Source organism: Camelus bactrianus, chromosome X (genome assembly GCF_048773025.1).
Source record: "Camelus bactrianus isolate YW-2024 breed Bactrian camel chromosome X, ASM4877302v1, whole genome shotgun sequence".
Classification (NCBI taxonomy): Eukaryota; Metazoa; Chordata; class Mammalia; order Artiodactyla; family Camelidae; genus Camelus; species Camelus bactrianus.
In genome coordinates, this window is record NC_133575.1 from 105,041,612 (window position 1) to 105,067,410 (window position 25,799).

Genomic DNA, 25,799 nt, shown 5'->3' on the forward strand with positions numbered 1-25,799 from the left:
CATACTAGGTAAACTCCTAAGCATCCAAATTATAAACTGGAACACCAATTTCTTAATTTATATAGAGAAATAGAAATGCCTAGTGGACCACACCATTCATGTTAGCTGGTTAGCTCATCTGCTTACAATAAAGATATATGAGAAAGCAAATATAAATAAAATAGAATAAATAGAAAGTTTCTTGTGAGCATAGGACCCCAGAGCAAAAGGAAGAGATGTACTAAAAGATGATATTCATGGCACGCTAGTGCTGTGCTTGCCCATGGACCAGATGTTCATAACCTTGGACAGTATTAGAGGTGCTTCCCTAAAAGATTAACTTGGAGGCTTTCCTCTCATAAGGAAAACTTTTTATGCCCATGTAGATACATGTATTTCTCTCTTTAGTTTTTTAAGACTATGCATCATATTTTTTATTCAACTTTAATTATACTTGATTTTGTGTAAGGCTTATTTCTTATAGCTTTAGATGTGCTTTCCTGAGACAAAACCCTAATCACGTTATTTGGGATTAGGTCTCAAACTCCTTCAAACACTTACAAATTTTGCTTGGTTTGTGCCATTTCCATAGATGGCCTGATAGCCATTATAACACGATTCTTCCTAATCTCATTCTGAAAGCAGTTCCAGTTTGGGAATGCCTTACTTTTGTCCCTATCTATCACCAATAGTGGTTATCTCCATTTTATAAATGAGGATACAGAAGCCCAGCAAGCTGAAGTAATTTTGTCAGGATCATAGCTAGCAAGAGGTGGAAGTGATATTCAAACTCAGGTCTGTTTGGCCCCAAACTCATAGTTTTTCCACTATTCCATTCTGGCTTTTTATATTAAAGGTCTGTTATATTTTCTGCCTACAGACTTACTGTAAAGAAAATGAGAAACGTTTATGTTAGAGATGTGTGTGTGTGTGCTGTGAATCATCCAGCTAGAGGTCAGGATTACTTGATCCTACATCCTGCAGTTTACCCAAAGTACAATTGGTGAAAACAGGCAATTTACTAGTCCAATAAGTATAGTCTAGTCTTCTAACCTCTAGATGAAATACCGAAGTGTAATCTGGGAAAAGGAATGAAATATACCCTGAAGAATAAAACAACCTTTCCCTAGCGATTGAGAATACTATTCAAAGTCTACGCTACTATCAGAAATTGACTCAAGAGCTGAAGCCCTTATACATTTTTATCTTTTATCAATTGGCTATTAAAATTTTAAGTGTACAAAGATAACTAGACTTATCTTGGTGATCATTTTGAAATGTATAGAAATATTGAATCCCTATGTTGTGTACCAAGAACTAACATAATGTTGTAAGTCAATTATACTTCAAAAACAAACATACAAACAAACTCTTAGAAAAAGAGATCAGATTTGTGGTTACCAGAGGCAGGGGGTTGGGGGGAGGGGTATCAGATGAAGGTAGTCAAAAGGGACACACTTCCATTTATAGATAAATAAGTACTAGGAATATAATATGCATTATGATAAATATAATGAACACTGGTCTACGTTATATATGAAAGTTGTTGGGAGTAAATTCTTGGAGTTCTTAGCATCAGGAAAACATATTTTTTTCTATTTCTTTAATGTTGTATCTGTATGAGATGATGGATGTTCACTAAACTTACTGCAGTCATCACTTCATGATGTTTGTAAGTCAAATCATTATGCTGTCTACCCTAAACTTATACAGTGCTGTATGTCAATTATATCTCAATTAAACTTGAAGAAAAAATAATAATAAAATAAAATTTTAAGTGTAGGAATGCTTATGTTTACAGTAAAAGCCAAGGGAAAGCACAACTGAATTGAAGTTTAGATTCATGCCAGAAGCCTGCATGGTATGGCGTTATTGGTCTGACTGTTAGGAAGCAACTGTGGCTGTCAAAAGAGCTGAAGTGCAAGTTCAGATGCAGCTATCCCAAATGGGGAAATTTGGGGAATTGTCTTGTTTGGAGTTAAGTCTCAATACCTTTTTCTTTAACTTTCCTTAGTCCTGGGAGCTATTCCAGAAGAGTCATTTTCCTTTCCCATTGAAACTCATTTAGGATGCTTAGAAGGCCTGTGGCTTCCAGACATGGTACAATGGAAAGAACCAGATACACCTGAGATTTGAATCCTGGCTTTGACATTTCCTAGCTGTGTGAACTTGGGCAGGTTACATTGAGCCTTTATTTCCTGATCTGTAAAATGGGGATAAAACAGTCACCTCATGTGATTACTATCAGAGTTAAGTGACCTAACTTATAAAACACTTAGAACAGTGCCTAGCCCACAGTAGACACACAATGTTTCCTAGTCCTTCTCTCGGATACAGGAGCATTTGATTTACAGATGTCTTATACAAGAGTAGCTCATGTCTGAGAAGGGCTTAATTTCCAGAATATACAAACAGCTCATACAACTTAATAAAAAAAAAAAACCCAATCCAAAAATGGGCAGAAGACCTAAACAAGCATTCCTCCAATGAAGACATACAAATGGCCAATGGACATATGAAAAACACTCAATATTGCTAATTACCAGGGAAATGCAAATCAAAACTACAATGAGGTATCACTTCACACCAGTCAGAATGACCATCATTCAGAAGCCCACAAAGGATAAATGCTGGAGAGGCTGTGGAGAAAAGGGAACCCTCCTACACTGCTGGTGGGAATGCAGTGTGGTGCAGCTGTTAATGGAAAACAGCATGGAGATTCCTTAAAAAACTGAAAATAGATATAATATGATCCAGGAATCCCACTCCTGGGCATATATCCAAAAAAGATAAAAACTCTAATTCGAAAAGATATCTGTACCCCAGTGTTCATAGAAGTTTGAGATTAGCGGATATAAACTACTATATATAAAAAAGATAAACAACAAGTTTCTACTGTATAGCACAGGGAACTATATTCAATATCTTGTAGTAACCTCTAATGAAAAAGAGTGTGAAAAGGAATATATGTGTGTGTATATGTATGACTGAAACATTATGCTTGTACACCAGAAATTGGCACAATATTGTAAACTGACTATACAATAAAAACAAATGAAAAAAGAGTAGCTCCTGTATGCAGAGTGGGTGCTTATACAGTGAGATCACACCAAGCCACAATATTCTTTACCTGAACACTGGAAAGTTGCTGCTCTAGTTGTGCAGAGGGTGCCAAGAGGAGTGGTGATGTGTGTCTCTGATGGTGCTGTTTCCTTATTTTCTGTTTTGGGTTGAAAATGGTTTTTTAACCCAATGATAATGGCACACATCGACATTTCCCAAAGTGCATTCCCTAGAATATTAGTCAAATAAGTTTGGAAAAATGCTACTTACTACTGCCTCTTAGTTTCACAAAGCACATTAGTAAAATACTTTAAAAAGCCTCCTAATAAAGAAACCTTTGACCAAGTCTAACTCGGCATTTTACAGTCATACTTGACCATGGAGTACTATTCTGGAGTAGTATTTATACCCCTCTGCACATTCCATTTTGGGTATCCTACATATCCATGGTGGTTGTGTCTTAGAGTAGTTTACGAGATCCTGTTGAACCCAGAACACAGGTCGAACTTTCAGTGGACAAATGAGAAACAAAGTTTTTCAATGTGTGTTCATGTGCATGTGTTGGTAACTGTAACTATAAAATAACTTAAACTACATCGTGGCTTATTTTTGTCAACTAATTGGGTACCTAATCATCATTTATTGAATTGCTTCAGCAGGAATGATGGACTTTGAAAATAACTCTCTTTTCATCCTCCAATTAAATAATTGATTCAGGTCATTATCATAAAGGATGTTCAAATTGTAAGTGACTGAGTGTTGGGGAAACTGGTTATTCTCACAGTGGCAAAGTAGCACCCCACAGACTCCTTGCTAATTGCAAATGGGAAAATATAAAAATAAGTAAGTGGATAAGTAAATAAATAAACATGATTTCAAACTGATCTCTCTGACCACAGTGGTCATGCTAGTCCTCTCCCCTTGCTGATTTGTAACTTCTTTCTCTGACAGTGGGAAACCAGGCTCTCGTCATCCACAAGATACTAACTTATCTGTTCAACCCTAGTATACATGTAAAGTAGTATCAACCGCTAGCCCATACTTTTGTGAGAAACAAATTTATTAACTAGCATACAATGTTTGTATAGCACTTTTTTCCTTGTTAGTGGAGCATGTAAGTTTTTTTTTTAAATTGAAGTATAGTCAATTTACAATATTGTGTTAATTTCTGGTGTACAGCATATTGATTCATTTATACATATATATATATTCCTTTTCATATTATTTTTCAATATAGGTTATTATAAGTTATTGGATATAGTTCCCTGTGCTATACAGTAGGACCTTGTTGTTTATCTATTTTATATACAGTGATGTGTATCTGTTAATCTCAAACTCCTCATTTATCCCTCCCCCTCCTCCCTTTCCCCTTGGTAACCATAAGTTTGTTTTCTATGTCTGTGAGTCTGTTTCTGTTTTGTAAATAAGTTCATTTGTGTCTTTTTTTTTAGATTCCACATATAAATGATATCATATGCTATTTTTCTTTCTCTTTCTGGCTTAACTTCACTTAGAATAACATTCTCCAGGTCCATCCATGTTGCTGCAAATGGCATTATTTTATTATTTTTTATGGCCGAGTAGTATTCCACTGTATAAATATACCATAGTTTCTTTATCCAGTCATCTGTTGATGAACATTTAGGTTGTTTCCATGTCTTGGCTATTGTAAATAGTGCTGCTGTGAACATTGGGGTGTTTGTATCTTTTCGAATTAGAGTTCCCTCTAGATATCTGCCCAGGAGTGGGATTGCTGGATCATATGGTAAGTCCATTTTTAGTTTTTTGAGGAATCTCCATACTGTTTTCCATAAAGGCTGCACCAGACTACCTTCCTACCAACAGTGTAGGAGCGTTCCCTTTTCTCTCCATCCTCTCTAGCATTTATTCTTTGTGTAGCACTTTTTAATAAAGAAATATCTTACATTCTTTTTTCTTGAACCAAGTCTTTGAAATCTGGTGTGTGTTTTACACTTAGAGCTCATCTCACTTAGGACCAATCATATTTCAAGTGCTGAACAGTCGTGTGTGACCAGCCACTGACATCTTGGCAAAGATCTAGACCTCCACGTTTTCAGGGACTGTCCCCTTTGGTCTGGGCTTCTCCATGTTTTTCACCTTTTGCTGCTTCTCACTCTCAATACAGAAAATCCCACCAGGTCCTGTGATGTGGATTGATCCCAGGCCCTTGGCTGGGTGAACTACACTGTCTCACCCTCCTGCAGACTGTGGGAGCCTTCCCTGTACCCCTGGCACACAAAGACTGGGTTAGGGGAGGGATAGGTGCATCCTGACACGGGGACGGGGCAGGGGGACATGGATGGGAAGCCGAACTCCATGCACACGTCAAACTACTTACCCTAATGCAGCCTCCTGCAGCCTGTGATTTGGACACAAAATCTGTGGTCATTGGCCAAGTTGTCAGCTGAGCCCCTGGTCAGGCAGCTCCTGGCCGCAGAAAGGTTCAGGGGCAATATGGCAATTTTCAGTCATAAAAGTTTTCTCTTTGTGCTTTTTAATTGAACATCTTGTGCACTTTATGATTTCAGAAAGTGATACATGTTCCCAAGTGGGTATAAAGTTTGGAGTTTATATAACAATTTTGTTCCAAAGTTATTGAAGGATGGGTCCATAAAGATTCACATTTGATTGAAGGCCTTTTATCCATCCATTTATATAACAAATATTTATTGAGGGCCTATTGTGTGCCAGGCATGGGAATTTTCATAAAGTACCTAGTTTAACTTTATTCTTCACATTAGTCCTCCAAAGGCAGGCACTATTTTAAATCTCCACTTTATAGACTATAAAACTGAGACTCATAGAGGTAAAGTCACTTGCCCAAGGTCACACAGGTAAAGGATTATAAATTTAGCTTAGTTTGACTACAGAATTCACAGCCTCTTTAATACGTGGTGTGAGTTTAGAATGGGGTGGAATTATGGTGGGTGAATTGGCCAAGCAGGTTTTTTAAGAGAGAGAGGCCTTGAGCTGGTCCTTGAAGAATGCTGAGGGTCATTTGGATAGAAGGGCAGAGATGTACAAGGCATTGTGGGGAGGCCCATGGATTCAGTTAAAAGACTGGAATTTAGGAATTTGGAGAGGAGCTAGAGGAAGGGCTTTCCAGGTAAGAATGTACATGGTGTATGTGGGGAACAGTGAATAGACTTGTCTGATTGAAACAAAATTTTTTTCACTTGTTTATTCATTCACCAACAGGCAACAAATGTACTCCATGTACCAGGTGTTAGCCCTGGAGTATATAAAGGTCAGAAAGATTCAGTCTAACATCCCAGACTTTAATCATTTATGTAGTATTGGTAGAATGGTTAGAAAGATTTGGGCCAACTTTTGCATGGCCTTGAATGTAATGCTAAGGTATTTCTATTCACAGTATTTTCCTTTAGAAACTTTTGTACCACCAACCAAAGGTTTTTTAGTTTCACTCTAATCACATTAATTTTAGCTATGTGTGTGAGTTACATAAGCTTTAGTTGTGGGGTAGCTTGGAACCCTAGCCACGTTTATAGCTTTTTAAATTTTTTTTGCAAAAATGCATTGGTGGTTTTCAGGCAACCTGGACTGATAACTGAATTGAGAATCGGAAAATTTTTGTGCTCGTTTGCTTCAGACTCATGCCTTGAGCAAGTTCATTTTCCTTTCTGGACCTCAGTTTCCCCATAAGGGAATGGAGCTGGATCAGTAGTTTTCAACACTATCAGACAACAAATAACAAATATTTTACTAGCAAATGTTATATAATTCTCCCTTTACTATTGTAAAATTATATTAATAGTTCCTAGATAATTAAACCTGTCTATACACATAGCTTCAAGAAGCATCAATATAACACCCTAACTATAATATAAAGAGAAATAAAAAAACAACTTTCAATAAAATAATGTCTATTTCTGCCTATATTTCAGTCATTGTCAGATGAATGCACTTATGTGTATAATCATTGTAAAAGTGGCATCTGTGAAAGCAGATGGTTAGAAGAATATTGTACATTGTGGGCTCAAACACCACAACTTTCCAGATGATGCCATGATTTTCTGAAATGTTGATCAATTTTGGTAAAGTTTCAAGCCAAACAGTGTCATTTTCTCTTAATTTACATGGTAGTTGCATTCCTGTGGGGGGGGGGAATCAATGTATATTAAAAGTACGTAAAAATACTTTATCTAAAAATGAAGTTAAAATCTAGGTGCAGATAATCATAAGTACTTTTTCACTCACATGAATGTTGGATGGGGCTTTTGGAAGTTCTTCTCGATTCTTCGTGTGGGTCTCCTGGTGCACTGCAGGGTATCTGACGTTCTGCTGTGGTGCCGAGTACCAGTAGCATCCCCACACTTTTTCATTATGCCCCTAGAGGGTGCTGCTCTCCCTGTTGGAAACAACTAGACTAGAAGAATCTCTAGTTGCCGGTGAGCCTGATGCTTTGATTCCCTGCATGTATTTTTCCTGAGTGAAACCTGTCATGTACTGTGTCCTGAGTCAAGAAGTCTCGTCTATATTTCTACCTTTGCTTCTTATGACTTCATTATAAACAGCTTTAAAGACTGCCTCGTATGATTTTATGAGAATTGCTATGTCTTATAAAAGATTTTGAAACTCTGGGATGTAAAGATGCAGAATGATTCATTAATTTTAAATGAATTTTAGAAATTGGCCCCACAACTTATCTTTCTGCGTTTGTCATTTTGTCTCAAATGTACCTTCGGATTTTAAAATAATTTCTTTTTCTTAGGGAGTAGTATGTGTTGTGGACTGTTATTTCCAGCAGATGGCAATGTTTGGTGCAAAAACCACTTGATTAACAACTAGTTTTTCTAGGCTCTTTGTATTTAAAATCCAAACTTCAGAGTGCGTATTTGAAAGTGTTTCTCCTTTTTGTTTTACATTTTATTTTTTCTTCCAGCTTTTAAAAATTTTCCTTCCAGTTTTATTGAGATATAATTGATATACAGCACTATAAGTTTAAGATGGACAGCATGATGATTTGACTTACATACATTATGAAGTGATTATCACAATAAATTTAGTGAACATCTGTCATCTCATATAGATACAAAATTAAAGAAATAGAAAAAAATTTTTCTTGTGATGAAAACTCATAGGATTTACTCTTTTAGCAGCTTTAATATATAACATACAGCAGTGTTAATTATATGTATCATGTTGTACATTATATCACTAGTACTTATTTATCTTATAACTGCAAGTTTCAACCTTTTGACCACCTACATCCAATTCCTTCTCTCCCCATTCTCCACTTCTGGTAACCACAAATCTGATCTCTTTTTCTACGAGTTTATTTTTATTTGTTTTTGAGGTATAATTGACCTACAACACTATGTTGGTTCCTGCTACACAACATAGTGATTCAATATTTCTATCCATTTTAAAATGATCACCATGATAACTCTAGTTACCATCTGTCATCATTCACAGATATTACATAATCATTGACTATAGTCCTCACCCTGTACATTTCGTACTGGTGATTCATTTATTTTGCAACTGGAAGTCTGTGCCTCTTACTTTCCCTTATTTATTTTGCTCCTTTTTAAAAGGTTGCATATGAATTAATTTGCTTAAGGCAATGGTTGGTCTGGTGAAGATATGCATGTAATTCAAATTTTGACAAATTAAGTCACACTTTACTATAGGAACAATATTTTAATTAAATGGGTAAGATAAATCCTTTCATGCAGTGAATATTTATCCCTGGATTTATCAGTTCTATAAATTCAGATTTTCTTATAGATCTTAAAAAATAATTTATTTTGAAACAATTTCATACCACAGAAGAATTTCTTAGATAACACAAAGAAATCCCATAGTCCCTTTAACCAGATGCCCCAATTGTTAACATTTTACTTCATTTGCTCCATTGTTCACTCTTCGCTGTGTATGTCCATTTTCATTAGTCTTTCTCTGAATCTTTTGAGAACTAGATGTCTCATCACCCCTAAACCCTCCAGAGTATCTTTCCCTAAAACAAGGTCACTCTCCTACATAATTAGCATACAACCGTCCAAATGAGGAATCAATACTGGTATTATGTTACCATCTGAACCACATCCATCCATTTGGATTTCACCAGCTGGCCATCAATGTCACGTATTCCCTTTCTGCTTCACGATCCGATCCAGGATAGGTGTTATGTTTAGTTCTTGGTCTGCTCCAATCTGGACCAGTTCTTTTAGTCTTTCCTTGTGTTTCATATTCTTGAAAATTTTGAAGGGTGCAGACCTTATATTCTGTAGGCTGACCATCAACCTAGGTTTGTCTGATGGTCCTTCCTGATCAGGCTCAGGCCATGTATTCTCAGCAGGAGTACCGCAAAAGTGATACCTCACGTCAGTAGGCACATAATGTCAACTTGACCTTTCATTGAGAATGTTAACCATGATCACCGGGTCATTTGTCAACTGAAATCTATTGTTGAATTAAGACTCAGTTTAATTAAAATATCTCATTTCAGGTTTTTAAAAAGCAGCGTACATTGACTTTCTTCATACCCACCCCCAAACTTCAGAAAAACACCCGAAGATACCCAGTTTTAAAGAATGTCATTTCACACATCGCTTCGTCAATTTGTACTAGTATTTTACTTTTTTTTTTTTACATTTTTTATTGAGTTATAGTCAGTTTACAATGTTGTGTCAATTTCCAGTGTAGAGCACAATTTTTCAGGTATAAATGAACATACATACATTCATTGTCACAGTATTTTTCACTGTGAGCTACCACAAGATCTTGTATATATTCCCCTGTGCTATACAGTATAATCTTGTTTATCTATTCTATATATACCTGTCAGTATCTACAAATTTCAAACTCCCAGTCTGTCCCTTCCCACTCCTCTCCCCCCTGGCAACCAGAAGTTTATATTCTATGTCTATGAGTCTGTTTCTGTTTTGTATTTATGTTCTTTATTTTTTATTTTTTTATTTTTCAGATTCCACATATGAGCGATCTCAAATGGTATTTTTCTTTCTTTTTCCGGCTTACTGCACTTAGAATGACATTCTCCAGGGACATCCATGTTGCTGCAAATGGCGTTATCTTGTCATTTTTATGGCTGAATATTATTCCATTGTATAAATATACCACACCTTGTTTATTCAGTCATCTGTTGATGGACATTTAGGCTGTTTCCATGTCTTGGCTATTGTAAATAGTGCTGCTATGAACATTGGGGTGGAAGTGTCTTTTTGAAGTAGGGTTCCTTCTGGATATATGCCCAGGAGTGGGATTCCTGGGTCATATGGTAAGTCTATTCCTAGTCTTTTGAGGAATCTCCATACTGTTTTCCACAATGGCTCCGCCAAACTGCATTTCCACCAACAGTGTAGGAGGGTTCCCTTTTCTCCACAGCCTTTCCAGCATTTGTCATTTGTGGACTTTTGAATGATGGCCATTCTGACTGGTGTGAACTGATACCTCATCGTAGTTCTGATCTGCATTTCTCTGATAATTAGTGATATTGAACATTTTTTCATGTGCCTATTGATCATTTGTATTTCTTCCTTGGAGAATTGCTTGTTTAGGTCTTCTGCCCATTTTTGGATTGGGCTGTTTGTTTTTTTCTTATTATGTTATATGAGCTGCTTATATATTCTGGAGATCAAGCCTTTGTCAGTTTCATCATTTGCAAAAATTTTCTCCCATTCTGTAGGTTGTCATTTTGTTTTGTTTGTGGTTTCCTTTGCTGTGCGGGAGCTTGTAAGTTTGATTAGGTTCCATTTGTTTATTCTTGCTTTTATTTCTATTGCTTGGGTAGACTGCCCTAGGAGAACATTTTTGAGATGTATGTGAGATAATGTTTTCTTCTAGTAGGTTTATTGTATCTCGTCTTATGTTTAAGTCTTTGATCCATTTTGAGTTTATTTTTGTGTGTGGTGTAAGGGAGTGTTCTAGCTTCATTGCTTTACATGCTGCTGTCCAGTTTTCCCAACACCATTTGCTGAAGAGACTGTCTTTATTCCATTGTATTAGTGTTTTCCTTTTGCTAAGAGCATGCCATCATTTTGAGGGGCAGTCATACTGCACTAGTGGTTTAAATGTTCATTGGAGATTATCATTTAAGATCTTCATTTATTGGGGATATTTTATAGGAAAGCTATTGAAAGATTGAGTTTGATCACACAGCAGAAACAGCTGGTGATTATATTTTCTTGTGTTTTAGTCAGTACTGAGAACTATAATATCAAAAACATCTTTTATAAACTTATTGCTAAAATGTTTCAAAATAGTTAAAATATAAAAATGTAAAATGTTAGAATATTGAATAAGAAATAATTACTGAAATCGAATATTATTTTCTAATTAAACAACATACCTTAATAAAAAACCTGTTTGCAGGAGATACATCATTTGGTGGATTGCAGTGAAGCAAGTTGTCTTTTAGTTCAATTTAAATAATAATATTGATAATACTTGTATATGGTAAAGACTTCAAACCATATAGAAAATATATAAGTAAAATTCCCCCTTCCATTACTACCCTCCCCCCAATTTCTAGTCTCTCCCTTCAAAAATATAAACATTTATTCTCCCAGAAAGATGTTTGCATCTATAAGATATGTATGTTATTTTGGGGAGAAATGGAATTTTGCTGTACATACTTATCTTACTATATACTTTTCACCTTTTTTTTTCACTTAATTCTATTTCATAGACATATATCATCACCTATAGATGCACTCCATTCTTTTTAATAGTTACATGGTATTTCTTAGCATGGATTACCATAGTTTATTTATTCCCATTCTGATGTGAGTTTTTGGTTGTTCCTAGGTTTTTAAATTTACAAACAAAACTTCAGTGACCCTCATTATATATATATCTTTGTGTACCTTTGCAAGCATCCTATGAAGTTACAATTAAGAGAAAAATGAATATATATATGTTCCTGTATAACTGAAAAATTGTGCTCTACACTGGAATTTGACACAACATTGTAAAATGATTATAAATCAATAAAAAATGTTAAAAAATGTGGTCTAGACAAAAGGAAATGAAGTATGGGGTAGATTTAGGGTTACTGAAAAATAGTAGCAAAAAAGTGCTATTTCTGGTGAACAGCAGTAAGCTAAAATTATTTTTTTCCTAGTCCCTCTCTGAAATGAGGTGGAATATCAGTAAATAAAAGTAAGATAAGTATTAGGCTAGATTGCATGATTCCATGAAGTTAGCAGTAAAGAAATGGAGAAAGTACAGACAGAATAACTTTCTGTTTTAGGATTATAACTAACTAGTAAAAGGCCAGTTAAAGTTTGGTCATGTGATTTTGTGTTTTTGTTTTTAGGAAAATAAAAATAACAAGTCAGGCTCTAGATGGAATTATGTTTTGGAGTCTATGCCTGAAACCAACATTCAGTGGTTCAGGTAAGCACTTTATGAAATAAAGAATGAGGGGGGAGGGTATAGCTTAAGCAGTAGAGCGTATGCATAGCATGCATGAGGTCCCAGGTTCAATCCCCAGTACCTCCTCCAAACATAAATAAATAAATAAACCCAATTACCTCCTCATCAGAAAAAAAAAAAAAAAAGAATCAATAGCTTCAGGGTGGGAAATGTATGTATATATACATATATATATTTTTAAAAAATTATTTTGTCACTAAAGATAATCTTTTTTCTTTCAGTTTTATTGAGATGTAATTGGCGTACAGCACTGAATAAGTTTAAGGTGTGCAGCATAATGATTTGACTTACATACATCATGAAATGATTACCAGAATAAGTTTAGTGAACATCTGTCATCTTGCATAGATACAGAATTAAAGAAATAGAAAAAAATTTTTTCTTGTGATGAGAACTCAAGATTTACTCTCTTAACAACTTTCATATGTAACATACAGCAGTGCTAGTTATATTTACCATGTTGTACATTATATCCCTAGTACTCATTTATCTTCTTTCTTTTTTTATTTTAATGGAGGTACTGGGGATTGAACCCAGGACCTCATGCATGCTAAGCACAAGTCTACCATTGAGCTACACCCAACTCATTTATCTTGTAACTGCAAGTTTATACCTTTTCACTTCCTTCATCCATCTCCCCTTCCTCCCACCCCCTATCAGAGATGATCTTGAGTGACATTTTTTCTTCTCTGTGGCTAATTTCCCCTCTCCTTCCTCTCTCCCACCTCTCCATATACACAAAGAAAAAGAAAAAAGGAAAATGTGTTTTAAATAAACTTATGTTTATGCTGAAGGGAACGAGAAGGCTGAGATGTTGTAGAGAAAGAACAGTGCATGGTGGGAAGTCTGCAGAATCTGTCTGTGGAAGTGGACAGGAAGAGAAACAGGACAGAAGCCTTCATTTATGGGGTCAGAAAGTCTGAGCAAACTAGAGTGTAGGAAAAGCAGTAACCAGCTGGGGTGGAAGAAAACTAGGATGTTATGAAAGACTGGGAAGATAGCAGGGAAAGTTGAAAAGATGATGTACGAGAAACCAAAACGTTGCAAGTGGCCATTTTATCGAGGCCATCTTATAGATGAGAGGATTGTGTCGAGATAATGTCTGTGAGTGAAGGACCATTCATTCTACATGTATTCTTTTAGTCCCTATTATGATGGATGCCAAGCTCAAGGGTAGGCTCCGAGACATGGTGATGAGTAAGGCAGACAGGCTTCCGCCTGCATGAAGCTTATGTTCTTAGTGGATTCTGAGCAAAAGGACTTGATTCCTCAAGAATCTTCAACAGGCTCAAAGCACAGAGTTAGAATCCCTTATGGTTGTAGAAGGAGTCATTTCAACATGAAATTGAGGGATGGACCAACTGAGAACGTAATGACTGGGGAGAGTGGCAGTAGGATGTTGAGTTAGTAACTTAGGAGACTGATCAGAGAAGCTGATAAAAGAGAGATGAACCTGTATACATAGTATTTTGTTCCCTGGTATCCTCCCATCCTGTAATACAGCAATTTGGGGTAGAAAAAGGCTATAAAGGTAAAGACGAAAGTAAGGCAAGGTGTGACACTATGAGTATGGTCTTCTGAAGTGATGGTTTTCCTTACATTACCATTGCCTTTAAAACGGGGGAGGGGAGGGTACAGCTCAGTGGTAGAGTGCATGCCTAGTATGCATGAAGTCCTGGTTTCAATCCCCAGCATCTCCACTAAAAAATAAATCAATAAACCTAATTACCCTCCCCTTGAAAAGAAAAAAATATATATTAAAATGAGGGGAGATGGGGATTATAGCTCAGTAGAGCACGTGCTTGGCGTGCGTGCACAAGGTCCTGGGTTCAATCCCCAGTGCCTCTGTTAAGGGGGAAAAAAACCCAAATAAAATTTAAAAAATATATAAAAAAGACCAGGAAAAAATTGTAAAAAATGAGAATAGCATTCACTCCTGCTCCTACTTCTGTTCTTATTCCTCCTCCTCCTGTACCTCATTCTCATCCTCCTCATTGTTATCATATTGTAGCTTTTCCAGAAAATCTGTTTGGGCAATAGTCCAGGTCCCATTTTTGTCACCCCGGCCCTGAACTCTCTTCAGATAAAATTTATTTAAATGGTTTCCCCAAAGGGGTTGTGAAAGGGAAGGGCATCCAGATAAATTGTGGGGCTAATCTCTAGTGGTATTAATATTTATAATCTAACAATAAATGTACTTTTTAAGTTTCTGTCACAAGCTAATTTACTTATGACATTTAACAGACATTTTAGACATCATCTTATAGACATCTTTGTAAAACAGTGCTGGCCTTTTCATAGATTCTGGTGAAATTTTTTGATGTGTCTGGGTTTGGCTGGGTGGTGGAATGGTCTTAATTTGGATTTAGGCATAGTTTTAAAGTTTCAGTTATGGAAACAGTAAGAGCTGGTAGGTAAGTGGCCTGTGGAATCTTTACCCTGAATCTTGATCCAGTTAAAAGCCTTGGTCCATCAGCTAAGATGTCAGTCAGCCATTAATTCAGCCTTGATTCCTGAATTTCCATTCTCAGCTCCATGTTCTGGAGCTAAGTTTGTGTTCCTGATCTTATTCACTTACCCTTGTTTCTTTTTGGGAATGTAATCTTAAAAAAGTTCTAAAATAACCTTAATAGTCATGTTGCTTATGTTGCTTTATTTATTTATTTAACATATTGAAAATCTTATTTAAATGTTTGTGTTTTTTTGGAGGGGGGTGATTACATTTATTTATTTATTTATTTATTTATTTATTTATTTATTTATTTATTTATTTACTGGAGGTACTGGGGATTGAACCCAGGACCTCATGCATGCTAAGCATGTGCTCTACCACTGAGCTATACCCTCTGCCTGCTGCTTTATTTGTAATACACTTTTGTGTTAGAGCTTTAACTTTATTTAATATATTGATGTATCCAGCCCCTGATCTAAGTTTAGCCTTGGAAAACTTTTCGACAGAATAATTAGCATGTCCTTTTTTTTTACATGTACACACATTTTCTTTTTACTGTTCAAATCAGGAACTTGAGATTTAACTTCTCTCTCTTTTTTCTTCTTTATATTTTCTAGTATTATAAATTCCTTTGTTATCATTCTCTTCTTATCTGGAATGGTGGCTATGATCACACTAAAGACTGTCCATAAAGATATTACCAGATATAATCAGATGAGATTTCCAGTAAGTAAAAATGCACATATTTGATTCAGCAAATATTTGAGTGCCTGCTTTGCCCAGTTCTCAATGTTGTATTTCTACTTAGAGTATAACACCTTGAATACAATACATTTTTGATGTTTAGTAATTTTGCATATTATGCTGAATCGGAAAGTTTAGAGTGCTGTGTGGATTCTTAAAAAGTACAGATAAGTTTATTAGAGAGTTATTTGCTATCAACTCTTTGGTTACATTCCTTTTCATGTTTCTGAACTTTCAAAATATCATTAAGATTTTCATTCATTTGGAGCATGAGATAAATGTACAAAACATTGTAGAATACTGTAATTTAGGTTAAATTTAGTTTTATCTAATTTACACTGTTTTGACTCTTGTAATCATTTATGTATTGGTGAATTTTTAATTTCGATGGAATTGGTTGATTTTTTTATGTACGTTAAATTGTTTTGCTTTCTTAATGAAAATCAAGCCAGTTGTGTGCTTTGTATAATAGCACACTCCCTCTAATGCAAAACAGAATAAAGGAACAGCTAGTTTGTATGGCAGGATAACAGACCTTCCAGAGACCTACTCTATCCAAAATGAACTGTTGGTTTCCAGTTAGTCTGTCTTTAGAGGAAAATTCCTTTTCATCTAACTTTTGGGGCTCTTGTCACTTTCTGTCATAGTAACTCAGGTATTTATTGAAGACTTTTTCCTATGCAGGAAGATGCCCAGAAGGAATTTGGTTGGAAGCTGGTTCATGGGGATGTATTCAGACCTCCAAGGAGCAGAATGTTGCTATCAGCTTTCCTGGGTCAAGGAATACAAGTTTTGATTATGACGTTTATTACTTTACGTGAGTAGGCTCAGATCAATATGTGTCATCTTAAACATTCTTAGTGAACTGCCGACACATGTTAAACTTTGATTCGTGTGTACAAAAGAACTTTGAAAATTCTACCGTAAGGTTTAAGGAAACATGTGTTTTACAGTACTTACCTTTCTGTCCTCTTAAATTAAGAATATTGAGTCTGAATATGTTCCTGTATCAAGGACCTTTCATAGCTTCTTCAATTCTGAGTAATTTATTGTAATGTCCATGTGTTCCTTGCTTTGCAAAGTAGATGCTTGCTTGAAAATCAGCATTTTGGTAGAATCATATTTTAAGTGGACTCAGGGAGTTACAATTCAAGGACTAGCATTTTGAAATGCTATGACAAGCATAAGTGCTGGTCTTTAAATGTGTAAGTGGAATGGCATCTTTAGTAGGCTTACAATGGCTGGTGAACCCTAGCTGCCTTCATTTATAAACTAAAAGTGGATTTTGTCAATTTTTGATAAACCAGAGTAGTGATTTTTTAAAAACAAAGCTGCTATAAAAATGGCTTATTAGGTATTTCAGATGTCAGTGATAATTTCACAATTCAGCTCTGAGGGTTATATTTTCCTGAGACCAAGTCTCACTTTGATGTTTATATTCCTCATCTTGAATAAAAGGAAACGGAAGGAAATTTTTGTGGGAAAATGATTTTCTGTTTATGGAGTGACTACTGGAGTAGGGAGGGCGGGATACTTTCTTTAATTTTGACTTAAACAGTGAGACTAAAGACTAAATTGAAAACATATCATTTGCCTTGTATTGAAAATCAGATCTTTTCATTAAGAAGACGTCATTAGAACATTTGCTAAGTGAATGACATCAAAGAATTTCCTTGTAAACTGTTTCATAAAATATGTCTTGATCAGATGATCTTCAATTTATTATTAAGTCCTATGTGCTTTTGAGGCTATTATTGTCATTTGGTTTGATATTTCTTTTTTATGCTTTTAGTTTTGGTCTGTCTTGGTTTCCTCTCCCCTGCCAATCGGGGCGCTTTAATGACCTGTGCTGTTGTATTATGGGTCCTTCTGGGAACCTCTGCTGGATATGTGTCTGCTAAAATGTATAAGAGTAAGCATTACAACTGTTATTAGTCCAGTATGTTGGTGTGTTAAATGTGGAAATTAAAACGCTGTAAAATAAAAAAATTCAAAAATTGCAGGGGGTTGGGTATAGCTCAGTTGTAGAGCACATGCTTAGCATAAACAAGGTCCTGGGTTCAATCTCCAGTACCTCCGTTAAAAAAAAAAGCCAAAGAAAATTGCATGGCGGAATTTTAGCTGACTGATCAAAATGTAATTGTATCTTGGTTACTATAAAGTATAAAGTGGATTAAATCAAATGTAACTCTTCTGTCCTTTACTTACTCAGCATTTCGAGGTGTTCAGTGGAAGACAAATTTTTTGCTGACAGCACTGCTGTGTCCTTGGTTAGTATCTCACGTTTTCTTTTTTCTATGCAATTATGCTTTATTTATACTTTATGTTGGAAAAATCATGGTACACGATAATGAAGAGTAGCAAGGAGATGAATGACCACTGTGTATTCTGTGTCTGCAGCATTCTTTTTCTGTTGTATCTGTGTTCTTTTCATCTTTTCGTACATCTTAACCCCTAGTGCAAAGAGATGGCGATGGTGTGACAGTATTCCATTTTGATCTCTGTTTTTGAAGCAGGTTTCATAAATGCTCCTCGCAGTTCTGCACCTTGCCTTATATGTCATGTTAGAGTGGTAATGTATGCAGCACTTTGTGTCTTTCTCCTCCTCCCTGCCTTCAGTGATTATTTCCTCCTGTCTCACCTAGCTACTGCAGTGTCGTTAGTGACTGCAGTCCCCAGGCAGAGTCATGGTCGGAGCAGGGGTGGGGGTGGTGCTGCACAGTGGCTGTAGCAGGAGCTCATCCGGTCCCGTAATTAGAGAGATGTGGAATCCACGCGTTCAGGGTCACACGTGAAGTCAGTCGTGGAGCCCAGGCTGTATATACCCGAACATAACCCCTGTATCCCATCCAGTGCTCTTCCCGTAATACCTCATCGATAAAGTGCTGACTCGCTTAAGGTTTTATCTCCAAATTCTTTGATACGTTTTGTCTTAGTCGGCTTGGGCTGTCGTAACAAAACACCATGGACTGGGTGGCTTAAACAACAGGTATTTATTTTCTCACAGTTCTGGAGGCTGGGGAAGTCCAAGATCCACGGTATCAGCAGGGTTGGGTCCTGGTGAGTGTTGTCTTCCTGGTTGCTAATGGCTGCCTTCTTGCTGTGTCCTCACATGGCAGGGAAAAGGAGAGAGAGCAAACTCTCTGGTGTCTCTTCCTGTAAGGGCACTAATGCCATCATGATGGCCCCACCCTCATGACCTCATCTAGACCTAATTACTTCCTAGAGGCCCCATTTCCAACAACCATCACATTAGGGATTAAGGCTTCAACATGTGAGTTTTGGGGGACACAATTCAGTCCATAGTGTATTTCATTTAAAAAAATCTTTCCTTCATATGTTCTGAAGGACAAGATTTTTTCTTTTTAAAGGAAAATGCAGTAGATTGTATCTTAATTGTTATGTGGTACTTTAGTTGCTATTTGTTACCAAAGTCCCATGTCCTTGAGGCTAGAAGTGTGTCACAATAGTGGGAGTCCTGTAATGAAAGTTATACATGGTAAATTCAGTTACATTACATACTAATTAGTGACAAAATGAGAGCAAATGCTCTGTGCCTGAGTATAATGCCATACACAGTACAATGCAGCGACAGGTTCAGTCAACTCATAATCTTCTAGCTACACGTGGCTTGTTTTCTCTAAACTCCGGGGGAAAAGGTGATACCATTGAAAGGACTGAGCATTACAAGTTTGCACATTAAATATATGTATGTACCACAGAATTTTTGACTTATTGAAAATAAAGGCAATGCACTCCCCTCCCCCTTACCACCTTGAATAGAGCCATCTGCTTTTTCTAAAACTGTTTTCAAGGAAACTAGAATGGGTGGTCTTTCCTGAGGTGAATGCTTTCATATATTTATGTAAGAAAACGATGTCCTTGACAGTGTTTCAGATATTTGTTGCTTCAAGTTCAGGACTCAGATGCATCTGAAATTGAATAACTTTGACAACAAAGTGCCTTGTGCAAAAGTCATTATCCTGGATTGTAACACAAGGGATATTGCATTCCAGAACTAGTCAATAAACCATCTACTATTCTCTTCATGATTTAGTTACTTATTCAGCATATTTATTGTGTTTTAAAAAATTTGTTTTGTTTTTTTACTCTATATAATGCATTATGCTAGCACTATAAAGGAAATAAATGTAAATCTCCCCTGAAACTGCCTTCGTGGCTTAAGATGAATAATAATGGCCCATTTTTCGTCAGACAGATGTTTCACCTTATTGTAAAAAGAAGTGATGTCATTGAAATAGAAAATGTAAAAGAATTAAAATATGCTGTGTCACTAAGCTTGACTAGCTAAATTGAACAATTAATGTCTGAAAAGCGTTAGCATTTACAATGCACTATGAGCTGTTTTTTAAATCATGGGTTTCTATGGGTTCAATTTTGAAGAATGTTTTATGTGGAAATATTTAAAAATTAGAGTAGAAATCCATAACAACATGGCTCAGGTTTACATGGGCTGGGAAATGATACCATGTCAAACCACAGGTTTGTGAAAATTAACTTTTTCAATTTGAAAAGCAACTGTTAACAGATGTTGTCTCCTGGGTGGGTTACTGGGTGGCTGGGACACAGGGGTGTGAAAGAGGCTATTTATTTCACTTTCTTTTCACTGTCTATGTTTCTTTTTACTTTTCACGTTGTGTACCATATGCATGTGTTACCTATTTATAAATAATTTCATTATAAACAACAATAACAACAACTCATAGCCATACATTAAAGTGGAGAGGTAGCACACACACACACACACACACACACACACACACACATCTTACACTCTATACATGTAGGGGTTCATTTCCCAGTTCTGCCTCTTTCTAGATAATGAGGACTTGAGCAGGTTGTGAATAATACTGCAGTGAATATGGGAGTGCAGTGCAGATATCTCTTTGAGATCCTGTTTTCATTTCCTTTGAATATATACCCAGAAGTGAGATTGCTGGATCATATGGTAGTTCTATTTTTAATTTTGGGGGGACCCTTCGTACTGTTTTCCATAGTGCCTGTGCCAATTTACATTCCCACCAACAGTGCATGACGGTTCCCTTTTCTCCACATCATTGCCAGCACTTGTTATCGCTTGTCATTTTGATGATAGCCATTCTGACAGGTGTGAGGTGATAGCTCCTTGTGGTTTTGATTTGCATTTCTCTGATGTTTAGTGATGTTGAACATTTTATTTATGTGCCTCTTGGCAATTTGTATGTCTTCTTTGGGAAAATGTGTATTCAGGTCCTCTGTGCATTTGTTAATCAGACTGTTTTTGCTTGTTTGTTTTTTGCTGTTGAGTTCTCTGAGTTCTTTATATATTTTGGATGTTAACTCCTTATCACATATATGATTTGAAAATATTTTGTCCCATCCTGCAAGTTGTCTTTCCATTTTGTTGATTGTTTCTTTCACTGTGCAGAAGCTTTTCAGTTTGATGTAGTTCTACTTAAGTTTTGCTATTTTGCTTATGCTTTTGGTGTCATATCCAAAAAATTGTCGTGAAGACCAATGTCAAGAAGTCAACCCCGTGTTTTCTTCTAGGAGTTTATGGTTTCAGGTCTTATGTTTAAATCCTTAATCCATTTTGAGTTAATTTTTGTGAGTGGTATAAGATAACGGTCCAATTTCATTCTTCTGAATCTGGTTATCTAGTTTTTCAAAATCATTTATTGAGGAGACTATCCTTTCCCCATTGAGTATTCTTGGCTCCCTTGTCAAATATAAGTTGACCACATATATAAGGATTTATTTCTGGGCTCTTGATCCTGTTCTATTGGTTTATGTGTCTAGTTTTATACCATTGCCATACTGTTTTGATTACTGTAGCTTTGTAGTATAATTTGAAATCAGGAAATGTGATGCCTCCAGCATTACTCTTTTCTCTCAAGATTGCTTTGGCTATTTGGGATCTTTTGTATTTCCATACAAATTTTAGGGCTGCTTTTTTTATGTCTGAAAAATACCTTTGGAATTTTTCACCTGCTTATCTACTAATCTGATTTCTGTGTCTGGACTTGCCTATTCTGGACATTTCATATAAATGGAATCATGAAAAGTGTGACCTCTTGTGTCTGAATTCCTTCCCTTAGAATAATGTTTTCAGAGTTCATCCATGTTATACCATGTATCACTACTTCATTCCTTTTATGATTGAACAATATTCTGCTGTTTCATTATACCACTTTTTGTTTATCCATTCATTAGTTGATGGACATTTAGGCTGTTTTCACCTTTTGGATAATCTGAATAGTGTTGCTATGAACATTTGTATGTAATGTTTGGAGTGAACATATACTTCTAATTCTACTAGTTAGATACTGGGTATATACCTGGGAGTGAAATTGCTGGGTCATATGGTCACTGTGCTTGCAATTTTAAGAGATGGCCAGCCTGTTTTCAAAAGTTGTACCGTTTTACATTCGCACCATCAATGTATGAGAGTTTCAGTTTCTCCACATCCTTGCCAACATTTGTTATTATCTGTTTCTGATTATAGCCATTCTAGTTGTTATGAACTGATATTTCATTGCAGTTTTAGTTTATGTTTTTTGATAACTAATGATATTGAACATCTTTTCATGTGCTTATTGGTCATTTGCATATCTTCTTTAGATATGTATCTATTCAAATCCTTTGCCCATTTATAAAAAATGGAGGTATTGGGGATTCAACCTGGGACCTTGTGCATGCTGAGCATGCGCTCTACCACTGAGCTATTACTTCCCCTCCCCCCGCCCATTTTAAAGTTGAATTATTTTTCTTTCTATTGTTGAATTGTAATAGTTCTTTATGTATTCTGGTTACTAGGTGCTTATCAGATATATGATTGGTAAATATTTTCTTCCGTTCTGTGAATTGTCATCTCAGTTTTCTGATGGTGTTCTTTAAAGTGAAAAACTTTTTAATTTTGATGACATTCAATTCATCTACTTTTACCTTGGTTGCTTGTGCTTTAGGTGTCATATTTAACAGGCTTAATCCAAGGTCACTAAAATTTATGCTTATGTTTTCTTGTAAAAGTTTTATAGTTTTACATCTTAAATTTAGGTCTTCGATCCATTTTGAGTTAATTTTTTGTATATATGTAGGGGTCTAATGTCATTCTTTTGTACATGGATATCTGATTGTCCCAACATTGTTTGTTGAAAAGACTCTTCTACCCCAATTGAATTGTCTTGACTTCTTTGTTGAAAATCAAATGGCCATAAATCTGTGTGTTTATTTTTGAACTCTTAATCCTATTCCATTAGTCTGTATGTCTATCCTTAGGTCAGTGCCCACAGTCTTGATTATTGTAGCTTTTTATAAGTTTTGAAATTAGGAAGTAGGAGTCCTTCAGCTTTGTTCTTTTTCAGAATTGTTTTGACTATCCTGGAACTTTGCATTTCCTTATGAATTTTAGGAAGAAACTTTTCAGTTTCTTCAAAAAGCTGGCTGGGATTTTGATAGGGATTATATGGAATCTGTAGGTCAATTAAGGGGATATTGCCATCTTAACAATATTAAGTCTTCCAATTCATGAACACAGGGTGTCTTTCTATTTATTTGGTCTTTAATTCCTTTCAATGACATTATACTTTGTATGATTTCAGATCTTTTAAATTTATTGAGACTTGTGTTGTAGCCTAATATATGGTCTATCCTGGAGAATGTTCCATGTACACTTGAGAAGAGTGTGTATTCTGCTGTCACTGGGTGGAGTGTTCTATAGATGTCTGTTAGGTCTAGAAGGTTTATAGTGTTGTTAAAAATCCTTCATTTCCTTGTTGATCTTCTGTCTAGTTGTTCTGTCCATTACTGAAAATGAGTATTCAAGGCTCCAACTATTATTGTTGAATTGTCTGTTTCTTCCTTCAGCTGTTAGTTATTGCTTCATATATTTTAGGGGGTCTGATGTTGGGTACATATATATTTATAATTGTTATATATTCTTGATAGATTGACCTTTTTATTGTAATACAAGTCCTTCTTTATCTCTCATAATACTTTTTGTCATAAAGTCTACTTTGTCTGATAGAAGTATAGCACTCTAGCTCTATTTGGTTACTGTTTGCATAATATATCTATATATCTAGAGATCTTATATAGATCTCTTATACAGCTGACCCTAGAACAACATGGGGGTTAGGGACCCTGATACCCTGCAGCTGAAAATCTGTGTATAACTTTAGAGTTGGTTACTCTCCATATCCACGATTCTGCATCCACGGAATCAATGAACAGCAGATTGTGTAGTACTGTAGTATGTATTGGGAAAAAATCCATTTATGAGTGGACCCATGCAGTTCAAACCCAAGTTGTTTAAGGGTCAATTATATGTAAAATTCTTTCACTTTACACCTATTTGTGTCTCTGAATCAAAATTGTGTCTCTTGTAGACATCATATATTTGGATCATTTTTTGGGGTCCCTTTTGCCAACCTCTACCTTTTAATTGGACTTTTCATCCTTTTACATTTAATATAATTATTGATAAGGTAGGATTTATGTCTGATATTTTGCTACTTTCTTTCTATAAATTTTAGGTCATTTTTGTTCCTTCATTACTTCCTTCTGTTGTGTTAAATAGATATTTTTTAGTGTACTCTTTTTATTACCTTGTCATTTCTTTTACTATTTTTTTTTTGAGTTTGTTCTTAGTGGTTTACATGGATTACATGTATGGATTACATTTACCTTATGGATTACAATTAATGTCTCAATTTATAATAGTCTAGTTCAGATTAATATCAACTTAATTTCAATATTATGTAAAACATTATATGCTCTTATATAGCTCCTGTTCCTCTTTCCTCCTTTGTGCTATTATTGTCATGTGAATTATATCTTAATACTTTGTATGCTCATCAATACAGATTTATAATTATTGCATTATGCAGTTGCCTTTTAATTTTGAAAGACAAAAGGAGTTTTAAATAATATTTACTAATCATGGGACCTTAAGCAAGTTATTTTATCTTTCTAAATCTTAGGCTTCTTCATCTGCAGTGTAGAAATCATGGTATTATCTACTTCATATGGTTGTTGTGAGGATTAAATGGTATAATGTATGTAAAGCATTTGGAACAGTGCCTAGCACATATTAAGTGCTTAATAAATGGTAGTTGTGGTTATTAACTACTATTTTCTTCTACTATCATGCCTTTGCTCAAGCTGTTACATCTATTTGTAATCCCTTTGTTCCAATTTTTCAGTGCCAACTTTCTATTCATTCTTTAATTCTCAGCTCAGATACCACTACTTTCATGTTTTGAAATTGTACAATGTCTATTTCCATTATTACAACACTTACTACAGTATTCCTTAGATTGCAGTTATTTGTGATATGTCTTATCTCTCATTCTACATTCTAAGACTCATGAGGGTGAGTATTATGTCATTAATTTCTGTAACTTTCACAGTATGTAACCTAATGCTTTATATGAAGTTAGTGCTCAGTAAATGACTAAATCATATGAATAATTAAAAATGCAAAACAGATTCAGTTTCCTAATTCTGTTAGTAGAACTGAACGCAGTTTAAAAGCGATACACCAGGCATGATACAAAGAATATACATCGTGGTTTAGGGACTCTCTTAGGCAGATGAGAGAGAGAATCATAAGGTACTGGGATTCTTATTTCTTAGAATGTGGTAGGTTGAAAGAGAATTTCAGTGCCTCATGGTAAATAAATGGACAATGTAAAAATGGATTTGAATTTAGATGGAGAAGCAATTAAACTAATGAACATAAATGCTCCCCAGAAGAAATTGAAGAAAGCAGGATTATTAAATGCTGTACTTTTCCTGCATGTAATCCCAAAAGTGGTAGATAGGAAAGGCAAGAGTCAGTATAAGTTGATGAGCATGTACTCAAACTTTAAAATTAAAAGAAGGAAGTTTGAATTCCAGCGTTCAGTATTAGATAAGTGACTTTGGGGAAGTCCTATAACCTTTCTGATTGTCCATTTCCTTGCCTGTAATGCTTGTGTTACAGAGTTGTTTAGAGAAGTAAATGAACTAATGGGTTGTGAAATTGTTTTGTGAGCTACAAAGCATTTTTGGTCACTCTTTCCTTCTGTTTTCCTACTGTTCTGTTTATCATCTGCTATAGCATTTCCTATGTTGTAAT

At 35.6% G+C, this 25,799-nt stretch overlaps 1 protein-coding gene across 2 annotated transcripts in view; it reads left to right on the plus strand.

Annotated features, from left to right (window-relative positions):
• LOC105067074 (transmembrane 9 superfamily member 2-like) overlaps positions 1-25,799 on the plus strand; it is a 73,279-nt gene that overhangs the window by 22,311 nt on the left and 25,169 nt on the right. Inside the window, exons 8-12 of one of the 2 annotated variants that reach the window (XM_045514899.2) lie at positions 12,365-12,444; positions 15,553-15,661; positions 16,364-16,496; positions 17,472-17,591; positions 17,892-17,949. In XM_045514899.2, the coding sequence (XP_045370855.1) occupies positions 12,365-12,444; positions 15,553-15,661; positions 16,364-16,496; positions 17,472-17,591; positions 17,892-17,949 (500 nt within the window). The remainder of the gene's footprint in view (positions 1-12,364; positions 12,445-15,552; positions 15,662-16,363; positions 16,497-17,471; positions 17,592-17,891; positions 17,950-25,799) is intronic. The other variant, XM_074359191.1, reaches the window with a different exon arrangement.